At 37.7% G+C, this 24,168-nt stretch overlaps 2 protein-coding genes and 1 non-coding gene across 5 annotated transcripts; 1 reads left to right on the forward strand and 2 right to left on the reverse strand.

Annotated features, from left to right (window-relative positions):
- Positions 1 to 2,125: 2,125 nt before the first annotated feature.
- On the reverse strand, positions 2,126 to 2,197 carry trnaq-cug (transfer RNA glutamine (anticodon CUG)). Its single transcript has one exon. It is a non-coding gene; the product is annotated as a tRNA-Gln (tRNA).
- Positions 2,198 to 2,399: 202 nt separating this feature from the next.
- Positions 2,400 to 11,246, forward strand: l3mbtl2 (L3MBTL histone methyl-lysine binding protein 2). Of its 3 annotated transcripts, XM_067369186.1 has the most exons (18): positions 2,400 to 2,463; positions 2,683 to 3,132; positions 5,599 to 5,749; positions 5,840 to 5,973; positions 6,050 to 6,164; positions 6,257 to 6,336; positions 6,478 to 6,595; positions 7,995 to 8,129; positions 8,206 to 8,294; positions 8,394 to 8,643; positions 9,408 to 9,484; positions 9,625 to 9,729; positions 9,823 to 9,970; positions 10,064 to 10,146; positions 10,248 to 10,482; positions 10,563 to 10,628; positions 10,803 to 10,958; positions 11,055 to 11,246. In XM_067369186.1, the coding sequence occupies exons 2-18, from the start codon at positions 2,764 to 2,766 to the stop codon at positions 11,174 to 11,176; spliced, it is 2,433 nt and encodes an 810-aa protein (XP_067225287.1). In that variant the 5' UTR covers positions 2,400 to 2,463; positions 2,683 to 2,763; the 3' UTR covers positions 11,177 to 11,246. The 3 variants fall into 3 exon arrangements, with proteins under 3 accessions (XP_067225287.1, XP_067225286.1, XP_067225288.1); XM_067369185.1 differs by lacking the exon at positions 2,400 to 2,463 and having other exon boundaries at positions 2,501 to 3,132; XM_067369187.1 differs by lacking the exons at positions 2,400 to 2,463; positions 2,683 to 3,132 and adding an exon at positions 4,374 to 4,508.
- Positions 11,247 to 11,755: 509 nt separating this feature from the next.
- On the reverse strand, positions 11,756 to 22,949 carry chadlb (chondroadherin-like b). The gene is made up of 7 exons (XM_067369718.1): positions 22,788 to 22,949; positions 22,500 to 22,694; positions 22,114 to 22,415; positions 18,839 to 19,340; positions 15,202 to 15,888; positions 14,962 to 15,128; positions 11,756 to 12,190 (listed from the first exon to the last, which is right to left on the reverse strand). Exons 1-7 carry the CDS (start codon positions 22,947 to 22,949, stop codon positions 11,911 to 11,913), a joined length of 2,295 nt encoding a protein of 764 aa, XP_067225819.1. The 3' UTR covers positions 11,756 to 11,910.
- Positions 22,950 to 24,168: the final 1,219 nt, after the last annotated feature.

Genomic DNA, 24,168 nt, shown 5'->3' on the forward strand with positions numbered 1-24,168 from the left:
TACAAATATCACTAAAAATATCATGTAATCATGGATCATGTTATTATTGCTCCTTCTGCCATTTTTCGCTATTGTTCTTGCTAGCTTATCTGTTGATTCACCTGTGCACATCCAGACGTTAATACTGGCTGCCCTTGAGTAATGCCTTTTATAATGTAGGGAACATGGGCTGGCATATGCAAATATTGGGGTATACGCCCCGACTGTTACGTAACAGTCGGTGTTATGTTGAGATTCGCCTGTTCTTCTGAGGTCTTTTAAACAAATGAGATTTATATAAGAAGGAGGAAACAATGGTGTTTGAGACTCACTGTATGTAATTTCCATGTACTGAACTCTTGTTATTTGACTATGCCAAGATAAATTCAATTTTTCATTCGAGGGAACCTTTAAGGTTGAACTACTGTAGTTACATGGACTATTTTAATATTTTCTACCTTTCTGGGCCTTGAAAGGTGCAATGACGTTGCTGCCAGTGTGTGATTCAGATACCTCTCGGATTTCATCAAAAATATCTTAATTTGTGTTGCGATGAACAAAGGTCTTATGGGTTTGGAACGGCATGAGGGTGAGTAATTAAAGACAGAAATTTCATTTTTTGGATGAACTAACCCTTTAAAGCCACCATGAAATCAAAATGGAATATTCTTGTTTTTTAATGGAATATTACAGTATTTATAATAGGACATATGATTTCACTTCATTATTATGTTTTTTTAAATTCATGAGCCCTTATAATCTTCAATCAAAATGAATTAGTGAGGGTGGGACAACCTGTCACTCACATGAGATCATAGCAATAGCATTAGCAACCCACAATGATCCAATCAATTCCTGATGGACAAAATCAAGTCCCGCCCTATATTTTTTCTTGTTCGAGAAGCCATTTCACAGAATATATGTCACAGCAGAAAAGAAAAGATTATCACTACTACTTTTCATGCTGACTTTTAATGCAGATTGTTTCAAAGCAGTTTTACAGTGATAAGCAGCTCTAAAAATAAATAGTGTCATTGTTCAGCTGAAGTCAGTTCAGTGTTGATCCAGTTCCATTGTAAAGATCATCAATTATTAAATTAGTTCATTTAATTTTCATTTAAAGCAGTTCTGCAGAAAACGGTGTCATCGTCCAGCTCAGTTCAACTCTCATCCAATAGTGGCAGTGCAGTCAAATCAATAATATTGTTGAATATTAAGTGTCCCCAACTAAACAAGAAAGATTTGACAGTGGCAAGGAAACTAATCTCTCATCAGTGACAGAATGGAGGAAAAAACCTTGGGAGAAACCAGGCTTAGTCGGGAGGCTAGTTCTATGTCCAGCGAACGAACACGTATTACTATGATTCAGGCAGCATCACAAGTCAAAAATCAGATTGTGGATCAGTAGGATATTTTATCCAGTTTCTTTTGCTTGAAGATTGGATTCATCACGCCAGTATGGAGACAAAACTAGTCATAGGTCTGGTTCTTGTGGTGTTTGCTGAGGATCTGTGCCGATGACTGTCTTGTCGACAAGGCCTTCACAGGGGATTGTTTAGTTGACAGGATCTCTGCTTACAAAGGAAACATTCTAGTTTGTTCATTTCCTGCCATTTCGAGAACTTGTTAATTTCCTGTCATTTCGAGAACAGCTGTAAATGAACTGTAATAGATTGAATAGAAGGATTTGTATCTTTTCACTTATAGAAAGTTTTAGTAATGTTAATCTACATCATTGCTGACCCAGTTCAGTTGAGCAGAAAGGAGGAGCCAGACATACAGGTACAGTCAGGTGATTTCAGAAGCACAGCTTTCAGCTTGGTGAAAGTGAATTTGTATAATTTCAAGTAGGCTATAAGTTTTTTAATAATGAATTCACATTTTCATCACTAATAAGAGGGGAAATTAGGGGGGGAAAAAACAAGAATTAAGAGAATGTACAGCTTACAGTCTGCAGGTGGAGTTTTATAACAAGTTTTGCTGTGTAATCTAGGTTATTTGACTATGTAGGCCGATCTTAAAACAGTAAACAAAAAAATACATAGAAGACGTTATATTTTTACAAAATTTGACACTAAGCATTATGAAACGCACTATACGATAAAACTTACTTGATTTGCCTTTAACTCACAGAAAACAAAACGTTAGGTTCCACCGAGATTTGAACTCGGATCGCTGGATTCAGAGTCCAGAGTGCTAACCATTACACCATGGAACCATGTAATGGATAAAAGCCTGTAGATGAGTATTTCAAGATTCGTGATCACATGAATATGTACGATAAATAAATATGAATTGTTCGCTATGTAGTTAAGGGTTTTAATAATCACATCGTATGTCAAGCAACCATTTTATAAAATCAAACGTGTATAATGAAGCCATATTGGAATATAAGAGCTGGTTCTCCAGTCCGGATGATGGCGCTAATGCGCCGTTCACGATAAGCAAACCACTGCACATTGGATTTTCTAAGGGGTAAAGCAGGTAAGAAATGTTTTCTTTTACACACAACAATGTTCATATTGATGCTTTGAATCTTCGCCTGTGTTTGTCATAGTTTACCATTTGTACAGAACTCTATAATGTTCTTTAAAGCTTTGTTTATATGCTTGCACCATTGAATGAGTTCAAGTAACAGTTAACTATTGTGGTATCTGGTGGAAATATGTAAGTGTTTTATTGCTTTTTAAACTTAATTCGCAGTCTACCTTTGGAGCCAGCTGCAGACTACATTCCTGAAGACGCCGAGGACCTCTATATAATCACCTATAATAAAAAGTACAAATGCCTAACAAATGCGTTGCTTATGGCTGTGGGAAGTTAAGTGGGCAGAATGTCTCAATGTTCAGATTTCCCAAAGACCCCGTGGAGTTCCGCAAATGGGAGAAACAGGTCCAGAGGACCCGCAAAAAATGGGTCGCCAAGACGTACTCCCATTTATGCTCCGAGCACTTCAGTAGGGACTGTTTTGATCCCAAGTCTTTTGCCATTGCAAAGACAATGGGATTCAAAGGGCTGAGACTGAAGGAGGGAGCTGTCCCGACTGTTTTTATCCGACCACCGTGCAGTAAATGTGGAGGTAGAGGTGTGTCCTGTTCATTATGTACGAAAAAGAAACCTGGGGCGACCACTGAACCTCAACAGTTTGAATCAGTGAGTACCTGATGTCTCTTTCTTTCATTGTAGACTCTTTGAAAAAGCCTGAAGTGGGAGACAGAAATACTGCAGGTCAAAAGTTTTGAATAATCAAGATTTTCACCAAGGCTGAATTTATTTGATAAAAAATACAACAAAAACAGCAATATTATTACAATCTTAGTAATATTAGTTAATTCCTGGGCAAAAAAGGAACATTTTACCATTTTAACCACAAATCACTGGTCAGGAAATGCAGCAATCGCACAAATACTGTAGATAAAGTAATTTAGTACAGGATTGCCTTTCCCTTTTGTTTTCTTTAAATGTTTAAGCTGTGTGGGTAAATTTATAGACAGCTTTCTACAGGAAGAAGAGTCAGTGTTGTTCCACTCAATATTGATGGCTTCACACAGTTCATGAGTAGTTGAAAAATGTCTCCCATTTAGTTGGAGTTTAATGTGAGACCAAATATTCTTTATAAGGTTTAAATCTGGACTCTGACCAGGCCAAAACATGAGACTGATGGACTTGTTTTAAGGCCACTTCTTTGCAGACGTTTTTGCAGTTTGGGCAGGAGCAAAAATAACATCTGATCATTCCTCTTTAGATAACTTTTCATTTGTGGGATGCAAGCCATTCAGCAATATTCTTCTGTACTTCAAAGCATTAAATTACTTTTCACAATGAAGCAGCTCACCAGAACCAGCAGCTGAACAGACTCCCCGCATCATGACATCTCTTCCTCCATGCTTCACTGTGGTAGAGATGCATTCATTATTGTATTTTTCACCAAATCTCTTGTTTTATCGTGATTCATCGCTCCACAAAACTCTGCTGAACCACTCTGAATCAAGCTTCTCATATTCTGCCAAAAACTTCATTCTGTCTTTGATGTTTTCTGAGAGAGCAATGGCTTTTTAAGAAGCATTTGCTTAATTCTTGCTAATTTCCACACCAGTAATTTGTGGTTAAGACCATTAAAAGCTTAGTGTTTAGCCATTTTGGGCTTGGCTTTTTTTTTTTTTTTTTTGCCCAGGAGTGTAAAAGGTTGTTTTAATCTTTCTTACTTCAAACTTTTAAATGGTATAATGCATCTTATTATCTTAATAAAACATTAAAGGATTAGTTCACTTCAGAATTAAAATTTCCTGATATATATATATTTTTTTTTTTTAGAAAATGACTGATCGTTTCACCAGATAAGACCATTATTCCTCAGCTGGGATCACATAGAGCCCTTTGAAGCTGCATTGAAACTGCAGTTTGTACCTTCAAACCATTGGTAGACATTAAAGTCCACTATATGGAGAAAAATCCTGAAAAATTTTCCTCAAAACCTACATTTCTTTTCAACTGAAGAAATAAAGACATAAACATCTTGGATGACATGGGTTGAGTAAATTATCAGGAAATTTTCATTCTGAAGTGAACTAATCCTTTAAGCACATAAACTGTTTTCAATATACTTAACTCAAACTTATGACCAGGTGTGTGTGTGTGTGTGTGTGTGTGTGTGTGTATATAACACGGAAAGTATTCAGACCCCCTTAAATTTCACTCTTTTTTATATTGCAGCCATTTGCTAAAATCATTTAAGTTCATTTTTATTCATCATTAATGTACACACAGCACCCCATATTGACAGAAAAACAAAGAATTGTTGACATTTTTGCAGATTTATTAAAAAAGAAAAACTGAAATATTACATGGTCCTAAGTATTCAGACCCTTTGCTGTGACACTCATATATTTAACTCAGGTGCTGGTCATTTCTTCTGATCATCCTCGAGATGGTTCTACACCTTCATTTGAGTCCAGCTGTGTTTGATTATACTGATTGGACTTGATTAGGAAAGCCACACACCTGTCTATATAAGACCTTACAGCTCACAGTGCATGTCAGAGCAAATGAGAATCATGAGGTCAAAGGAACTGCCTGAAGAGCTCAGAGACAGAATTGTAGCAAGGCACAGATCTGGCCAAGGTTACAAAAAAATTTCTGCTGCACTTAAGGTTCCTAAGAGCACAGTGGCCTCCATAATCCTTAAATGGAAGACGTTTGGGATGACCAGAACCCTTCCTAGAGCTGGCCGTCCAGCCAAACTGAGCTATCGGTGGAGAAGAGCCTTGGTGAGAGAGGTAAAGAAGAACCCAAAGATCACTGTGGCTGAGCTCCAGAGATGCAGTCGGCAGATGGGAGAAAGTTGTAGAAAGTCAACCATCACTACAGCCCTCCACCAGTCAGGGCTTTATGGCAGAGTGGCCCGAATGATAAATCTGCAAAAATTGTCAACAATTCTGTGTTTTTCTGTCAATATGGGGTGCTGTGTGTAAATTAATGAGGAAAAAAAAGAACTTAAATGATTTTAGCAAATGGCTGCAATATAACAAAGAGTGAAAAATGTAAGGGGGTCTGAATACTTTCCGTACCCACTGTGTATATATGTGTATATATAATATATTGTTTTTGATGAATGAATAGGATGAACAGGAAGAAGCATTTATGAATGACAATCAGAACGATGGAGAAGAACAAATATTTGATGGAGCAGACCACAATCAGCAGAATTCCAGTGATGACGGTGTAAATAATTCTGTAAAACGTTCTTCCTGGGCAGAAAATGATGGAACAGGTGAATTCAGGAACCCTGATATTATTGAACTTGCACAAGTACATGCAAAAGTATATGTTTTAAACTCCACTCAATTTCATGTCTCTGCAGTTATATGTGAAATGTGTGGAGCCAGTGGCACTACAGACACCTTCTTCTCCAGGTCCAAGCGCTTCTGCAGTGTGTCCTGTTCACGTTCATACTCATCCAACTCAAAAAAATCCTCAATTCTTGCACGGCTTCAGGTGGGATTGTTTGGCGAAGAATTATATACATATTTATTCAAATAGTGATTTAATTTTTGTGTGTCTTTGTATTCAGGGAAGGCCGCCCATGAGGAAGTCATCACACAAACTGTATCTGAAATCACAGACTGAGGCTCCACAGTCAAAGGCCAATGAGCAGCATCAGGAGAGCAGAGCAATTGTACAAGATGGTAAGAAAACACAGAAATACCTCTTGCATTTCTCTACAGCGAGCTTTACAAATGTAATTTTGACTGTTTGAATGTTCATATTGTCTTCCAAGCTACTTTGGCTGGATTTGACTGGGGAAGTTACCTTGAGAAAAGTGGCCTCCTCGCTGCCCCTGTATCCTGCTTCAGACACGTGAGTGACTTTTATCCATCGAGCTGTGAAAGATAAATGTGGTGGATGTAATAACATGATCTGTTATCTATATATGTACATTTCCTTCATTATTCTTGCTATTGCATTATAATGGTCAATACATTATTGCCCATTTCACAGGCACCACTTTGTCCTCAATGGGACGACATCTATGTGGGGTTAAAAGTGGAGGTTCTGAACACACATACAGCCTTGCCTAGTAAGGTGTACTGGATCGCCACTGTTGTACAGCTGACAGGTACTCTTGTGTTTCCTCCACCACTGCTGAATGTAGCACTACAGCAAATACATTTTATATTTTATTATTTTTATTTATATTAAATCATTAATATATTAAATTTTTAAAATTACACTACTGTTCAAAAGTTTGGGGTTGATAAGACTTATGAAAGAAGTTTCTTATGCTCATCAAGACTGCTTTTACTTAATCAAAAATACAGTAAAAAAATATTGTGAAATATTATTAAATTGTAAAATAAATATTTTAATATATTTTATAATGTAATTTATGCATGTAATGGCAAAGTTGAATTTTCAGCAGTCATTACTCCAGTCTTCAGTGTCACATGATCCTTCAGAAATCATTCTAATATGCTGATTTGGTGCTTAAGAAACATTTCTTGGAAACACTTTATAATAAGGTTCATTAGTTAAACAATAGTCAATGAATCAACTAACACGAACTAACCATGAGTTACTGTATTTACTAATCTTCGTTAATGTTAGTGCACAGTACCTAATGTTAACAAGATTGAACATTAACATTAATAAAGATTAATAAATGCTGTATAAGTGCAGTTCATTATTAGTTCATGTTAACTAATGTAGTTAACTAATGTTAACTAATGAACCTCATTGTAAAGTGTTAGCCATTTCTTGTTGTTATTATTATTACTATTAAAAACAGTATTTTTATGGAAACAATGATGCACATTTTCAGGATTCTTTGACTAGAAAGTTCAAAAGAGAAGCTAGAGAAGCTAGCCTCTGTTTTGTTTGACAACACTTTGAACGTCAACAGGAAGTTACTCCACCCAGGATCGCTTAGAGCACCTTTAAAAGACCCTAAAATAAAGTGTTGCCAATTTTTTTTTATAAATATCTTTACTGTTACTTTTGATCAGTTTAATGTGACCTTGCTGAATAAAAGTATTAATTTTGTTTAAAAAATTGTACTCATCTCAAACTTTTGAACAGAAGTGTATATTGTATTTATACTTTATTGTTATTTTACCCAAGTTTTGAGTTGCAGTCTGAATCGAATATAATAAGTTAAACAGACTGGTAACCACAAATTAATATACAAAGACAATAAAGAAACGATACTCATTACAATACTGTTTCTAATTAAAAACAAAAAATATGGTGTACTGTGATTCATAAATGGACTCTGGAAACGTAGGTTTTTGGAAGTTTTAGAGGTTTTCTTGTTACACATTCACGGAGTATTTTGGAATTTAATAAATGTTATTTTAATAAGCAATTAGATTAAATTATGGGGACTATTATGTGATATTGTGTGATAAATTGATTCATTCTTTGTCTCATATATAATAAATAAATAAATAAATAAATAAATAAATATATATATATATATATATATTATAATATATTGTTTTGTGATGTGTTTCTCTCAGGCTATAAGGCTCTTCTGCGATATGAGGGTTTTGAGGATGATGACAGCCATGACCTGTGGTGTAACTTAGGCACGGCTGATGTTCATCCTATAGGCTGGTGTGCAGTGAATAGCAAGCTCCTGGTCCCTCCTCAAGGTGAATGTTTACACCATAGGTCATTAGGTATAAATGCCATAAAAATGCTAAATATTGGCAATTTCTTCCCCTACAGAGGTCCACCAGCATATTAAAGACTGGAAATCCTACCTGATGGAGAGACTAGTTGGAGCACACACACTTCCTGTTGACTTTCATGTCAAGGTGACGGCAACGGCAAATTAGTAATCCATTGATGCCATCTGATTTTCTTTAATTTCCACATAACTGTCTTCCTCTGTTTCCCTTCTGTATGTGTTTCAGATGGCAGACAGTTTGAGGTGTCCGTTCAGACAGGGGGTTCGTGTGGAGGTCGTCGACCGGTCGCAGGTGAGCCGTACCCGTTTGGCAGTGGTGGATACTGTCATAGGAGGGCGACTCAGACTGCTGTATGAGGATGGGGGATTGGGACCCTCAGGCGAGGTGCTCTCAGATTTCTGGTGTCACATGCAGAGTCCTCTAGTACACCCTGTAGGCTGGTCTGAAAGAGTGGGGCACTCTATAAAAAAAACAGGTGAGAAGAAACTGTGGTATCTATGGATTGAGTCAAGCCTAGAAACACACAGATAGACAAAATGTCAGTACAAACATGCAGAGTCTGAAACTTTAACATGAGATGAAAAATACAGAGCTCTGCACAGGACTTAGGGGAAAAAACAAGATATTGTGGCAACAAATTTGTTCCATTAGCATTTGTGATTTAGTTTGTGGTTGCTGAGGGAGGGGGACGATGGGAAGGAAGTTTATGTAAGTAAAATGTAAAATGTGTTTTTGGATTTTCTTGTTATCTTTCATATGTCTGAAAAAGAAATTGTCCCCATGATGTATTAAATCCCTTGTTTTAATTAAATGGTTGCCAGTCATGGGAACGATTAAACAAAAATGACTAACTCATAAAAAACAAAAAAAAAGCCATGAATTAAGTCTTGGGAACAAATCCTTAATTCATGGTCACAATATTTTTTCTTCCATATGTTCCGTGTCAGGGTCCCTTTAAAAAAAAAAAAGGGATTTTATATAATATAATATATATATATATAATTTTTCATTATTTTTGTACGGAGGCCTATTCCTACTTCAGACTTTTTAAGTGGAACAAAAATAAATAACTGTGTGAGACAGAAAGTTGCAATTACAAAAAATAAAATGGCAGTTAAGAGGAAAAAATTACCTTTATAATAAATTATTTTTATTTAATTTACTTTCATAATTTTTTCACTCGTGATTTTGGTCATTAGGTTATTTGTAATGATATCATGCATGATTTTTCTGACACAGATGTGAATGTCAACATGAGTAGCCATCCAGCATTTCGCAAAGTCCTTCAAAACAGTGTGCCAGATCAGTTTAAGAAGGTTAGTGCATATACCGTGAACTAAAATATTGTTAAATAATAACATAATTTCATTTTTTTTACTTTTTGTGTTAATGTTAGTTTAAAATTTTATGTCATGTAATTATTTTGTAAGTATAATTCCTTACTGTTTGCAAACAGTTGAGGACCGTTTACATGGGAAACAAGTTTTTTGAGGAAGGCATGAAACTCGAAGCAGTTGATCCTCTGAACCTTGGGAACATCTGCGTTGCATCAATCCGTAAGGTACAATACAACCACTATTTATTACTTTAAATGAATATTGCACATTTCCTTGTTGAAAATAATTGCACTGACCTGGCTTATCTTATCGCTCAGGTGTTGCTGGATGGATACATCATGGTAGGCATTGATGGTGTCGAGATCGGTGATGGATCGGATTGGTTTTGCTACCATGCCAGCTCACATGCCATTTTACCTGTTGGATATTGTGAGAGCAACAACATACCTCTTACCCTACCTCCTGGTAATGTGCTCAACTTATTACTCCAGTTGTTTTCTTTAACAAAAATCAATATTTGCAATTTCATACAGTGTTTGTTGTCTCCTTTGTCATCAGGTTATGATCATGTCACTTTCACATGGGCACAATATTTAGAAGAAACAGGAACTGTAGCTGCTCCACAAAGACTTTTCAACACGGTAAACCTTTTATTTTGACATTTGAGCCACATACAATTTGTTACTGCATTTGATGTGTTTTAAGCTGGTCTTGGGATCCCTCCCTCATACGTCTTTCCCAGGATGATGTAGGCCACGGCTTTACCCCAGGTATGAAGCTAGAGGCAGTGGACCTCATGGAGCCCCGGCTGGTGTGTGTGGCCACTGTTAGGCGCTGCGTAGGCCGGCTTCTCCTCCTCCACTTTGATGGCTGGGAGCCTGAGTTTGATCAGTGGGTAGACTGTCAATCCCCTGAAATTTATCCCGTGGGCTGGTGTGAAATTACTGGCTACCAGCTGCAGCCACCCATCGGCCCAGGTAGATTATTTTAATTTTCATAGTATTCATATATGCACTCCAGAATTTGGTTTTTATGTTATATTATGCCCCCTGTGTAGAACCACCTCAGGGTCAGGAACGCTCAAACACAAGCAAAAAGGCAAAACCTTTTATGGGGAAAAGGAGTAAGTTTTTTTTTTTATTTGATCAAATTATTAGTTTCTTTAAAAAATAAATATTAAATATTACATTTTGAATGATAAACAATTATAAATTATACAATTCGCCTTGAATAGTTTTGTATTGTGTTGTCATTATCTTTCCTTCATTTTCTTACCATTCTGTATTTTTCACTTTAGGACGAAGATTTGTAAAGAAAAACACAAGTAAATGCACATCTAAAACCCAGCCCATTCAGCGTAATGAGAATAAAGAGACGAATCAACCACAAGAGGCACCAAAACCCTCCTTCACAGCCCCTATCTTACAAATAAAGACTGAACCTGAAGACGAAGGTATGTAGTATTTCTTTCATATAAATATAAAATTGTATTTATTTATATTTAAAATATAATTCTGATATGGCTTCCCTGTCTCTCTCTCTAACACAGTTATTGCAGTAAAAGTAAAGGTGGAAGAAATGGAAACCCCAATTTTATCCAGTGTACAAAACAAAGAAAGCGCCAAGCCAGAAGCCTTAACAATCTTCAAACAGGAAGATGTCTCAGTTTAACCCACCACCTGTACTGATGAAAGATCATAGTGATTACTACTCTTTACTAATAAAAACAAATGTAGGCAAAAGTGTGAAGCAGATTGTCTGTCTTGTGTATTTTATTATCAAACACTGTTAGTTCATTTATTAACCATTGTTCTTTTTTTAACTAAATAACACTGGTAGTAATTTAATTAACCAAACTGTTAGTGTAAAACAACAGGTATAGTTCATATTAAGATCTTTTTCTTAATATAGTTTATACAGTGCACATTTTTCACATTACTGAAATGTTGTATTAAAATGACTTAAGTTTTGTTAGACATTTTTTTACTTTAATTCATTTTTCGCTAAGTGAAATTAAGCCTACAGAGTAATGTAGATGTTAGCAATACAGAATCATTGCATAATAATATGGCAGATACTGGATTAAAATGACAAATATATGCCTGCTTAAAAGCCTTTAAATACAGATGTGGCAGATGTCTCACATGTTATGAACAGAACATTTATAACAAATACACACGGTAGATCTTTTTTTTTTTTTTAAGGGTTTAAAAATGTTAATATAATTTCTTATTGACCAGCATAGTATGTACTAACCCTAACCCTTGTAAACTAAAACTGTGCATTAAGCAAGTTAATTCTACACTCTTAAACAGTCTAGCACCCTCACTGATGTAAACTTTGTTTAAAACAGGGTTCAGGTTATATTTATCTAAATCAGTAACTGCAATGTAAATACAGCAGGATCACACTGACTTCCTTTTCTTTGTGGTCCTTTTCTGCACCGTTTTAGGTTGTGCAATTTTACGTGGTTTTCCTTTGGCTTTAACTATCTTAATGACTTTTGGAGGACTAATTACAGCAGATTCAGTCTTTGTGGCCTTAGTTGGTTTGGGGTGCTGAGTAGAAGGAGGTTTTTCCCCTGGGCAGCTCTTAAAAACATGGACATCTTTGACCCTTTGACCTCTGAGTTCGGGAGGGTGTCCACAGGTGGCTCTGACTTTCAGATTTACCTGCTCAATCCATCTAGAAGCAGAAGGAACAATAGAAGGTTCATATGTATCATACTGAAGTAAAGGCCCAAATATACTTCAAAGGTGCCCTAGAATAAAAAATTGAATTTACCTTGGCATAGTTGAATAACAAGAGTTCAGTACATGGAAAAGACATAGATTGAGTTTCAAACTCCATTGTTTCCTCCTTCTTATATAAATCTCATTTGTTTAAAAGACCTCCCAAAAACAGGCGAATCTCAACATAACACCGACTGTTACGCAACAGTCGGGATCATTAATATGTATGACCCCAATATTTGCATATGCCAGCCCATGTTCAAGGCATTAGACATGGGCAGCCAGTATTAACGTCTGGATCTGTGCACAGCTGAATCATCAGACTAGGTAAGCAAGCAAGAACAACAGCGAAAAATAGCAGATGGAGCAATAATTTACATGCTCCATGATTACATGATATTTTTAGTGATATCTGTGAATTGTCTTTCTGAATGTTTCGTTAGCATGTTGCTAATGTAATTAAATGCAGTTAAAGTTACCATCGTTTCTTACTGTATTCACGGAGACAAGAGCCATCGCTATTTTCCTTTTTAAACACTTGCAGTCTGTATAATTCATAAACACAACTTCATTCTTTATAAATCTCTCCAACAGTGTTTAATGTTAGCTTTAGCCACAGAGCACTATCAAACTCATTCAGAATCAAATGTAAACATCCAAATAAATACTATACTCACATGATCCGAAGCATGCATGCAGTATGCATGACGAACATCTTGTAAAGATCCATTTGAGGGTTATATTAGCTGTGTGAACTTTGTTTATGCACTGTTTTATAGTCGAGAGCTTTGGGGGGCAGGGAGCGCGAGATTTAAAGGGGCCGCAACCTAAATCGGTGCATAGTTAATGATGCCCCAAAATAGGCAGTTAAAAAAATGAATAAAAAAAAATATGTGGGGTATTTCGAGCTGAAACTTCACAGACACATTCAGGGGACACCTTAGACTTATATTACATTTTGTAAAAACTGGTTCTAGGGCACCTTTCAAGCAAAATCGAAGAACAAACTGGTGTGACGTCATTTCAAACAAAATCAGGCTAAAACAAAGTTTGTTTGGAGTTTGTTTTAGGAGTTCGAAACTGCTTTTCTTTCCAGAAAATTTGCTCTGGCTGGTAAAAATGTTCAAACTACCACTGGTTCATGGCAATTACGTAATAGCAAAGTTCCTTTCAAGGTAAGTCTGTTCACTTGGTGGCCATATTTGCAACGCCTCCGGGCAGCAGTTTTGAGCATCCAAGTCCTATCTATTTGAATGGGGGAATCCTGAAATCTCAAACATTTTGGCAAACTCACAATTAAATAACATATTTCAAATCGGCAACAAAATCTGACTTGAACTGTCCCATTAACCTTGTATCTTAGGCTCAAATAGCGTTAAAAAAAAGCTTATTTTTCAGGCTAGATGAGCCAATGTGCATGTGCAATCCTAAGTGCTAAGTCTCATTTTTCTATGGGAACCGGAGCTTCTAACGGCAGCTGCAGTGGCGCAATGACTTTATCAATCAGCAATTGGCTCTTTTACTTAGAAGGCGCAGCGTATTTGGCCATATTGCGCATTGCAGTTTCTCCCATTCATTAGTAATAGGAGTGAACCATCTTTCCATATCTATAGTCTTTGGGGCTCCGCCTTTGTGGTCATATTCAATTAAAAACATGAACATTGTAAAAATAGCATAAATTTAAGTTTGAATTCTGATTGAAAGTGACGCTGACACTGTTTTTTTTTTTCATGTTTAATACTGTAAAGCTAGCTTTAAAGCAATATATTGTATAAAGTGGTATATAAATTAAAGGATTAGTTCACTTTCAAATGAAAATTAGCCCAAGCTTTACTCACCCTCAAGCCATCCTAGGTGTATATGACTTTCTTCTTTCTGATAAACACTCTCAGAGATATTTTAATAAATATCCTGACGCATCTGAGCTTTGTAATGAACGGGACCCACGAGTATGGGCTGAAGAATGTGCTTCCATCCACATCCATCCATCAATTTTAAAATATCTCAGAGAGTGTTTATCAGAAAGAAGAAAGTCATATACACCTAGGATGGCTTTGAAAGTTAACTAATCCTTTAAGGACACGACTGGAGTACCGAATTGCAGAGCTTGTGCAAACATCCAGATCACTACGATGCTTTCTTAACAACTGTTTTCTCACAACTGTCATTTTTGTGTTTTTGAGAGAAAGGCTTGCAGCACATATTCATCCAGATGCCGTTCTCAGCAGTGTGGGCATTGTCAAGATGTTTTCCAACAGTATACCTCTGAAAAGGTATTGCAAACATCTTTTTACCTCTAACCTCTGAGTATATCGGGGCCTTAAATCACAGGAATGCCAAGATAACATAAGAAAAAAATAAATAAAATACAGTAATATTGTGAAATATTACAATTTAAAATAACTATTTTATATGTTAATATATTTTAAAATTTAATGTCTTCAGTGTCACATGATCCTTCAAAAATCATTCTAATATGTTGATTTGGTAAATGTTGTGCTGCTTTAATATTCTTGTGGGAACCAAAATACATTGAATGCATAGAAAGTTCAAAAGAACATATAAAGAATTATTTAAATGTATTTAATGTCACTTTTGATCACAAAAATGCATCTTTGTTAAAGGCATTCATTTCTTTCAAAAAATAATTAGTGATTATTTTTAGTGATTATTTTTTTAGTGACAATTTTGAATGGTTGTATACATTTAACAAGCAAAACTCACTTGCGAAGAGACAGCAGTGGACAATCGCAGAGCAGTGGATTCTCTGCCAAGTTTATGACCTCGAGTCCTGTGAGCGGACTCAAGTCCGGCAGCTCCTCAAGCTGGTTCCCTTCAAGAAACAGACTCCGCAGAACAGACCCCAGTCCTGCTAGAGAATCTTTAGATACCTTCAAAAGGAAAGAGAGACTTAATCCAAATTTGGCGTTCTTGTTGTAGCATCAGCAATGGTTTTGCCCTTACCTTTTCTAAACCCATATGATTAAGGTAAAGATGTTTAAGTGTTGCAGCGTTTGACTGAAAACCCCCTGCTCCGATCCAGCGAATAGGGTTGCGGGAGAGATTAATCTCTGCAAGGCTGCTGGCTTTAGAAAAGGCTTCAGTTGGAACCTCCTTCAGTTTGTTGCTGCCTAAATGAAGAGTATCCAAGTCAGGTGCAGGAACAAAGGCCCTAGGAGCAACTGCTGTGATGGCGTTGGAAGTGAGATAGAGGCCCCTCAGTTTCTCAGCGCCTGTCAGGAGTCCTGCTTCCAGTTTAGTGATATCATTGTCCTCCATGTGCAGAGCCAGCAGACCAGGCAACAGCTTGAATGCTCCTTTGGGGAACTGGGTGAAACGATTCTTTTCAAGATGGAGGTAAGTGAGATGTGGCAACCCCTTAAACGCCTCAGGACTCAATGAACTGAGGTCATTTTCTGAGAGGTAGAGATAGACCAGACTCTTCATACCATTGAAAGCACCATCTTCTACCTCATGGATCTTGCAGCGCTGCAAATGAAGGGAAACCACTTTTGCCACGCCTGGGAAACTGTTCGCAGGGATGTAGTGAAAATGGTTGCCCCGCAAGTCCAGCAAGCGTGTGTCTGGTGAAAAACCACGAGGGATTTTGGTGTGGCCTTTGTTTTCGCAAGATGAGTGGTGGTTCTCAGCCTGCAAAATGTATGTGGGTCAATGACAGTATGTGACTGTGACAATGGCTGCATTTACACTGCAAGTCTTAATGCACAAATCCATAACCAATTTTTTTGGCCAGTGTGTTTACATTCACTTAAGACACGACTGGTATCCGATGTCTGTGTTTACATTACTTGCCTCAAAATGATCGTCATTGATAGTTAAATGCATATAGTAGATCCTCGGATTTTGAATGGCCGTGCTTTTAAAATTATTTATATATTTCATGGAGTGGCCATGACTAGCCTGTCAGAATGGATAAGTTCAGCTGTCATGGATGTATTGTTTGATATTTTATCTACATTTATTAGTTTTAGAATTCCATTTTTTAACGAATTCGAGCGAGAAAGGGAGAGAACGCGCACGTGCGCGAGAGAGCTACAGTGAAGCTTTTGGAAAAAATAACAACACGGCGGTCTTTTAAATTAACCTGGCAAAGTTTGAAATTCAGCTGCTGAATATATGTGTGTGCGCATTTTCTTTCACATTAGACAAAGTTCCCACATCAATATAGAGCTGCGAATTTTTAGTGCGAGTGCATATAGCACGTCTGCTTCATAATCAGGGCTTGACATTAACACCCGCCAACCCGCCAAATGCGGGTAGATTTCAGCTGTGGCGGGTAAGACAGCCACTCCCACTAGCCACTTTGGCGGGTTGAATATAATTTCAGTTTACAGCCAAATGATCGTCGAAGATCGTCGTAGCACAAAATTAAAATCCAATCACACAATTCGTTATTTAGGCTACGTGCAGTTAGTGAATGAGGGATAGGCAGAATTGCGCTGAATGACACAACAGAAGCGCTCTGTCGCGCGCGCGATCAGTTCTCCTCGCGCCTGAATAGTTAAACAGAGCACACAGATGTCTAAATGTCCATCGTGTGGAGTATCTCGCGTGAATACAGTCGGTTATGGCTTAAGTGGACGTAAACAGGTGGGTAATAACTGGATATGCGTCAGTTACGTCCATGCATGTACATTCAGCAGCCCAATTAAATACCTCTCTGTCATTAATGTTAATCAAACAACAAAAGATGTTAAATAATCTGAAAAAAGATTATTTTTAATTTACTATTGTTTTTGTAATTTGCTTCTTTGTTCTTTTATATAGCCTAACACAAATAACTTATACAATTTCTCATATTAGCCCATGCTTATATTGTCCACCTCTTGCCCACCTGTACATACCAGCTGATATACAATGTATTCTTGATTTGGGTGGTCAATCTGCATTTAAAAGTTTGAAAGGGTTTTAAATCTTCTAAATCAAGTAAAATGACTCAAAATAAAGTAATTTAAGCATAACAAAGTCAACTTTAATCATATAAAATGTCATTTACCAACATCAAAATTGTGGCCAGTGAAAATGCTCAGTGGCTAGTAAATTTGGAAAACCACTAGCCACAGTGGCTGGTGAGCAAAAAAGTTAATGTCAAGCCCTGTTCATAATACAACATTGAAGCTATATTTTAGTGAGCAAACGTGTCGCCCTCGCCTTGTAATGGCTTGGAATTACAATGGGTGTTTAGACGTAGGTCGCATGTTTAGAGATCAGATATGTATCGGATTTAAAACCACATTTGGAAGTGGCTCAGATCGGATATGAAAAAATCGGATCTCGTGTGGATTTTTGTGTTTACACGTGTACCACTAATTCCGATCTGTGTCAGATCTGAGCAAAAGATAGGATTTTTTGTGCCAGTGTAAACGCAGCCAGTGTTATTTTAGGATCATTGATATACTGTTATAATTGTTGTTAAATATTTTGAACCTTGAACTATTTTTATTTTTTTAGGGCCGGAGCACTGATGGTGTGAGGACCCTATTGTAATTGTTCAGTCAATTCTTCTTCTTCTCTGAAATGAATCACATTTTTGAGGGCCTAAACATACTTAAAAACTCATGAAACTTTGCACATGCTGATATGAGTTTCAGAATTAGGTGAGGCAAAATGGCTCAATATAGCACCACCTACATTACGCGCCCTTTGCGCCTACGTTTCACGTACAAGTATGAAATTTGGTAGACAGATGTAACAGCCCAATCCCTACAAACAAAAGTCACTGGGTGCAAAATCTGAAAACCCAACAGAGATATTTTGAATTTTCTCTGCAAAATTTTGGCAGATTTTGCCAATTCCAGATAACAGACTCCTCTAAGTTTTTTTTTGTATTTTACTTCAGTTAATGTTTATTTTATTTCAAGTAATAAAATGTTTTTATAATAACCCTGAATAGTGTCCAAGATAGACATTTGCTAATTATATGTTTTATCTAGTTTAAAACATGCCAATTTAATAGAAATATACACATTGCATTCATGTTGGTTTCATAGGATTTAACCTTAATACCATTTTCAAGAAACATTTCAATTTAATGACTCAAAAATGCCGTGTTGTAACCATGAAGTAGTAAGTAATGATACATCTTCCTTACCTTAACATTATTTTCCAAAATGTTTAATATTTTCCTAGGTAAAAAGTTATTTATTCTTTTATTTATTTTTAATAAATATCAAACTATTAATTCATAAATATCTAAATTTTGGAGAAGTTGCACCACATGACATTTTATAAACTAAGCTAACCTTGCCTTATCAAATGATAATAATAATAATAATAATAATAATAATAATAAATTATACCAAATTACTGGTGGGTGGGTGAGGAGAGACCCCTGATACAGCAGTACATAAATGCACTATATAAATGCTTCTCCCTTCCTACTATAAAATTTTTCTTTCATTATTTTAATGAGGCTTTTTTCTTCATTGTGACTGTTGTATCAGACAGACATTTTTGTTTTTATGCCCTCCAACAATATCAAAATGAACTGTAATTCAGAAATTCAGTCATGTCACTGACCTAAAGACCTTTTAGTCACTCTGTAATATTTTTGCATGAACTCCATTAAGTTTTCACTTACCTCACATTCACAGTTGGCTGGACATTTGACTTTATCTGGGGGTGGGGTTGTGGGCAGTGTAGGCAGTCTTCTCTGCTCCTCCAGCTCAGCCTTCAACATGGCCTCCTGGCTCTGACAGCGCAAATCTACGGGCTGTACCGCCTCCAGATTCTCATCGGACAGATGTGCAGGGCCTCCACATGTACCACCCAGGCGAACGCGCTCCCGTATCGCCCACTCGCGCAAAGGCCGCATGTAGCAGCTGCAGTAGATGGGGTTGCCAGCCAGATTGAGACGAGTCAGTTTGGGAGAGCCAGGGGCCATTGGCTGCAGGACGCGCAGCTGGTTGTGGCTTAGGTCCAGATGAGCGAGATTGGGAGAGAGCAGGATAGCTGCATTTGAAAAATCCTGCAGGGAGTTGTGATCCAGGAAGAGGTGAGTGAGCTTGGGCATAGATACAGACTCCTCTCCAAGGTAGGTCATAGGGTTGTGGCTTAGTTCTAAGCGAATTACTTCTGGAAGTCTGAAGAGAAGGAAAGAAAAATGAGAGCAAGAAACAATGCTGTGCTTTTAAAATAAGTTTTTTTTAAAAAACTGATTATATTGAAGAATTAGGGCAGTTGTGAAGGAAACTTTTCGGTCCATTTTGACATGGCAGCATCACACAGTTGCTGCAGATTTGTCGGCTACACATCCATGATGCAAATCTCCCGTTGCACCGCATCCTTAAGGTGCTCTATTGGTTTGAGATCTGGTGACTGTGGAGGGCAGTTGAGTATAGTGAACTCTTTGCCATGTTTGAGAAACCAGTTTGAGGTGATTGAGCTCTGTGACATGAAGCATTATCCTGCTGGAAGTAGCCATCAGAAGATGGTCATAAAGGGATGGACATGGTCAGCAACAATACTCAGGTAGGCTATGGTGTTTAAATGATGCTCAGTTGGTACTAAGGGGCCTGAAGTGTGCCAAGAAAAGTGTTCCCCCACATCATTACAGCACCAGCAGCAGCCTGAACCCTTGATACAAGGCAGGATGGATCCATGCTTTCATGTTGTTTATGGCGGATTCTGACCCTACCATCTTAATGTCACAGCAGAAATCAAGACTTATCAGACCAGACAACGTTTTTCATATCTTCTATTGTCCAATTTTGGTGAGCCTGTGCGAATTGTAGCCAATTTCTTGTACTTAGCTGGCAGGATTGACACCCGGTGTGGTCTTCTGCTGCTGTAGCCCATCTGCTTCAATGTTTGACGTGTTGTGCGTTCAGAAATGCTCTTCTGTGTACCTCGGTTGTAATGAGTGGTTATTTGAGTTACTGTTGCCTTTCTATCAGCTCAAACCAGTCTGGCCATTCTCCTCTGACCTCTGGCATGATCAACAAGGCATTTTAACCCACAGAACTGCTGCTCACTGGATATTTTTTAGCCCATTCTCTGTAAACCCTAGAGATGGTTGTGTGTGAAATTCCCAACAGATCAAGAGTTCCTGAAATACTCAGACCAGCCCGTTAGGCACTAACAACCATGCCATGTTCAAAGTCAATTAAATCAATTCAAAAGTCAATTATTTTTTGCCAAAAGAAATATAAATAAAATTATAATATGAAAAATTACCATAGACATCTAGATCATTTTTTAACTTAAAGGGTTAGATCACTCAAAAATGAAAATTCTGTCATTTATTACTGACCCTCATGCCGTTTCACACCCGTAAGATCTTCATTAATCTCCGTGACACAAATTGAGATATTTTTGATTAAATCTGATTGCTCCGTGAGGCCTGCATAGGGAGCAATGACATTTCCCCTCAAGATCCATAAAGGTACTAAAAACTTATTTAAATCAGTTCATGTGAGTACAGTGGTTCAATATTAATATTATGAAGCGACAAGAATATTTTTGGTGTGCCAAAAAAACAACTTATATAGTGATGGCCGATTTCAAAACACTGCTTCAGGAAGCTTCGGAGCATAACGAATCAGCTTGTCGAATCAGCGGTTCGGAGCGCCAAAGTCACATGATTTCAGCAGTTTGGAGGTTTGACACACGATCCGAATCATGATTCGACATGCTGATTCATAACGCTCCGATGCTTCCTGAAGCAGTGTTTTGAAATCGACCATCACTATACAAGTCGTTATGTTTTTTTTGGCGCACCAAAAATATTCTTGTGGCTTTATAATATTAATATTAAACCACTGAACTCACATGAACTGATTTAAATATGTTTTTAGTACATTAATGGATCTTGAGAGAGGAAATGTCATTACTGGCTATGCAGGCCTCACTAGTCGCTTTTCCACTGTCGGGCCAGTGCGAGCCAGGGCTAACAGCGTGCCGGGCTGGGCCTATGGCCACAGACCTTAGGCACCGAGGCCAAAATCAAGTTGCGTTTCCACTGTCGGTCCTCTAGCTCTGCAGCGCTGATCTAAAAACCGCCCTTAAACGCACCTCCCTTCACAAAACCCAACCCATTTCAGCGTGTGTAGACCATCACCTGACTACAATTAGCTCCGCCTTTCACCTCGAGTCCCAGCTGGCCCGCTTTGGACCAAGGTTTTCGGCGGGCCGAGAAACCCATGCCTTGGCACCGAGGAAGCACCAAAGAGGCACGATCAAGCCCCGGAAGTGACAGTGGAAACGCGACCGGCCCTGGCCCTCACTAGCACGCCCGCGTTTGGCCCGGCAGTGGAAACGCGGCTACTGAGCCATCGGATTTCAACAAAAATATCTTAATTTGTGTTCCAAAGATTAACGAAGGTCTTACGGGTGTGGAACGGCATGAGGGTGAGTAATAAATGACATTATTTTCATTTTTGGGTGAACTAACCCTTTAAGTAGTTAACACTAAGTTAACAATAAGGTTCAGTTTGTTGTTAACATTAGTTATTGCATTTAGTATAATGAATTAACAATGAACAGTGAAAGTTTTTACATCATTTATTAATCTAGTTCAGGGTTCTCAACCTTTTTGACTCCAGGGTCCCCACTGTCCACAACAACATTCAAGGGCCCCAGTGCACTAATTTATGCACTAACCAGTGCTGGGGCTCCTACAGCCAATTTACTGTATCCAAACCACCTGACCTGCATGTCTTTGGACTGTGGGGGAACCTGGAGCATTAACAAATGTTTATTCAAACTTGAAATGTTTAAAATATATATGTAGAAGTTTAACATTATATATTAACATGAACTAGATTAATACATATTGTACATACTGTATTATGCTTCATTGTTAGTTCATGACAACTAATGCAATAACTTAAACCCAGAATGTTTCTTTAAGCTCACCGTGTCATTGTCTCAGTGGGAAAGAACTGCAGTTCATTGTTATCCAGGCTCAAACGAGTAAGAGTGAAGAGTCCAGCAAACGCCTCTGTTGCCAGATAATTGAGGGAATTGTGACTGAGACGTAGCCATTTGATGTTCTGCAAACCCTGGAACGCCATGTTAGGTAAGTACACCAATTGATTGTGTGTGAGGGAGAGGAGGTTGAGAAGGCCCAGCTGTGAAAAAGCTCCAGGCTGGATCTCCTCCACTCTATTTCGGTCAATAATCAACTGCTTCAGTGAGGAAAGCCCATCAAATGACTCCTAGATTGTAAGGAAAGAAAATGATGAGATGCATGCAGAGATTATCCAGGTTACAACTACGAAGACCAATCCATCATGTCTTACCTGGTACAGGATCTCAATCTTGTTGTTGGCCAGGTTGAGTAAGACCAGCCGGCCGAGTCTGCGGAATGCTCCTTCCCGAACTCTTCGGATGTTGCTGTTCTGCAGGGTCAGGTGGGTGAGGTAAGGGGTGTGTGTGAACGCCCCTGTAGGAAGCTCCTGCATGTCATTTCCTCTCAGGTCCAGCTTCACTGTTATCTAGGAGATATACAGAGCAGAGCATAAAAACAATGCAAATCATTTTAAAGAAATGCAGCAAAAATAAGGAACTAGTGATCTTGCACAGATTACCTCATCAATGGTAGGCGGAACCTCAGTGAGGTTCTTGTTGACACAAGCAACCGTGAGCTGGATGTTGTCACAGATACAGAACTTTGGGCATTTGCCTGGATGCACTGTATGGATCTTCAGGGCAAACAATATTATAACCAGAAACGTGGAAAGGCTATACATCTTTCTGTGTAAAACAAAAGGATATTTGTGACACAGAACTAATTCATTTAACCTTATGGGTTTTCAGATTACTTTGTTAGAAAAACCTCAGCTAGATTAATTAAAACTGTGCTGGATTAGTTTGCCAATGCTGCATGATTTGAGGATTTGGTGTGTTGAACTCTGCTGGTATGTTTAAATTGGCTGGATTGAAGGCATTCGTAATTTATGGTTGAATGCAGCCTTCACTGCCTCACAACTGAATGTCAAAACAAGCACTTCAGGAGAAAAGTCCAATGTCAAATCTGACAAAGTAGATTCTGTCTTAATAGCTATGTCTTTTAGATATTGTGTCAAACGTATATGTACACAAAGGTGTGCTTTCTAGCAGAAACATTCTTAAAACCTTCTTAAATTAGTAATTTTGTGATTGTTTAAAAACGTGTAAACAAGTGAACACACAAAAAAGCCACACTGGTATACAGTAAACAAGAATCAAATATAGATGTAACCAAAAGGTTTAACTGTGTAAATATATTTGGCAAGGGTAAGTTGTTTAAAATGCTATTAATTTGATTAAAATAAATTTATAGATCAGAATTGCTGTCCAAAACATTAATCTGATATTTATGTATATTACATTTCACCTTTTTGCTTCTCCGTGAATGATGGTTCTGTTCCATAATTGGTTTAGTGTTTACATTTCGTTGAAAACCTTTTAATAAACTGTTACTTGTATATAAAATTGTATAATATATTTTACATTTTAGAAGAATAGCACATTCAATAACTTACTCAGAAAAAACAATGAAAAAAGAAGAATTTCTCTCGTGGTTCTCATTCAATAATATCCATCAAATGATGACAAGTTCTGATAGGCCTCAGGAATCGCTCCGTCATAAACAATAGTCAACTTATAAAAAACCTCTTGAATAAATGAGGAAAAAAATAATTAAAAACTGTTTCAGTTTCTTTAAAGAGAAAAAGGGCACCGCGAACGAAGCAGCCGAGAAACTGATTTTCCAAATGCGAAATATGCTCGTTGAGTCCCAAGAGACTTCAGACCGCTGCTCTGCTGCACACAAAGACGCGTACTGTTCTCAGTCTCTCATAAATAAACCACTGGAGGAGAGAAGGTTCCCTGACAGGGGTTCAACACCTATATTCTTTTCAGAACTACGATACTGAGAAAATCGCCAGACAGGTTTGCCTAAGTCCTCAAGGCTCAGTGAACTCGGGG

This window comes from Chanodichthys erythropterus, chromosome 19, assembly GCF_024489055.1.
Source record: "Chanodichthys erythropterus isolate Z2021 chromosome 19, ASM2448905v1, whole genome shotgun sequence".
In the NCBI taxonomy this organism is placed as follows: Eukaryota; Metazoa; Chordata; class Actinopteri; order Cypriniformes; family Xenocyprididae; genus Chanodichthys; species Chanodichthys erythropterus.

Coding starts and splice junctions, on each gene's coding strand:
- l3mbtl2 (XM_067369186.1), top strand. CDS start 2,764: ATGCCTAACAAATGCGTTGCTTATGGCTGTGGGAAGTTAAGTGGGCAG. Junction 3,133..5,598: donor AACCTCAACAGTTTGAATCA/GTGAGTACCTGA, acceptor ATGAATGAATAG/GATGAACAGGAAGAAGCATT. Junction 5,974..6,049: donor CAATTCTTGCACGGCTTCAG/GTGGGATTGTTT, acceptor CTTTGTATTCAG/GGAAGGCCGCCCATGAGGAA.
- chadlb (XM_067369718.1), bottom strand. CDS start 22,949: ATGTATAGCCTTTCCACGTTTCTGGTTATAATATTGTTTGCCCTGAAG. Junction 22,416..22,499: donor AGATTGAGATCCTGTACCAG/GTAAGACATGAT, acceptor CTTACAATCTAG/GAGTCATTTGATGGGCTTTC. Junction 15,129..15,201: donor ATCATATGGGTTTAGAAAAG/GTAAGGGCAAAA, acceptor TTCCTTTTGAAG/GTATCTAAAGATTCTCTAGC.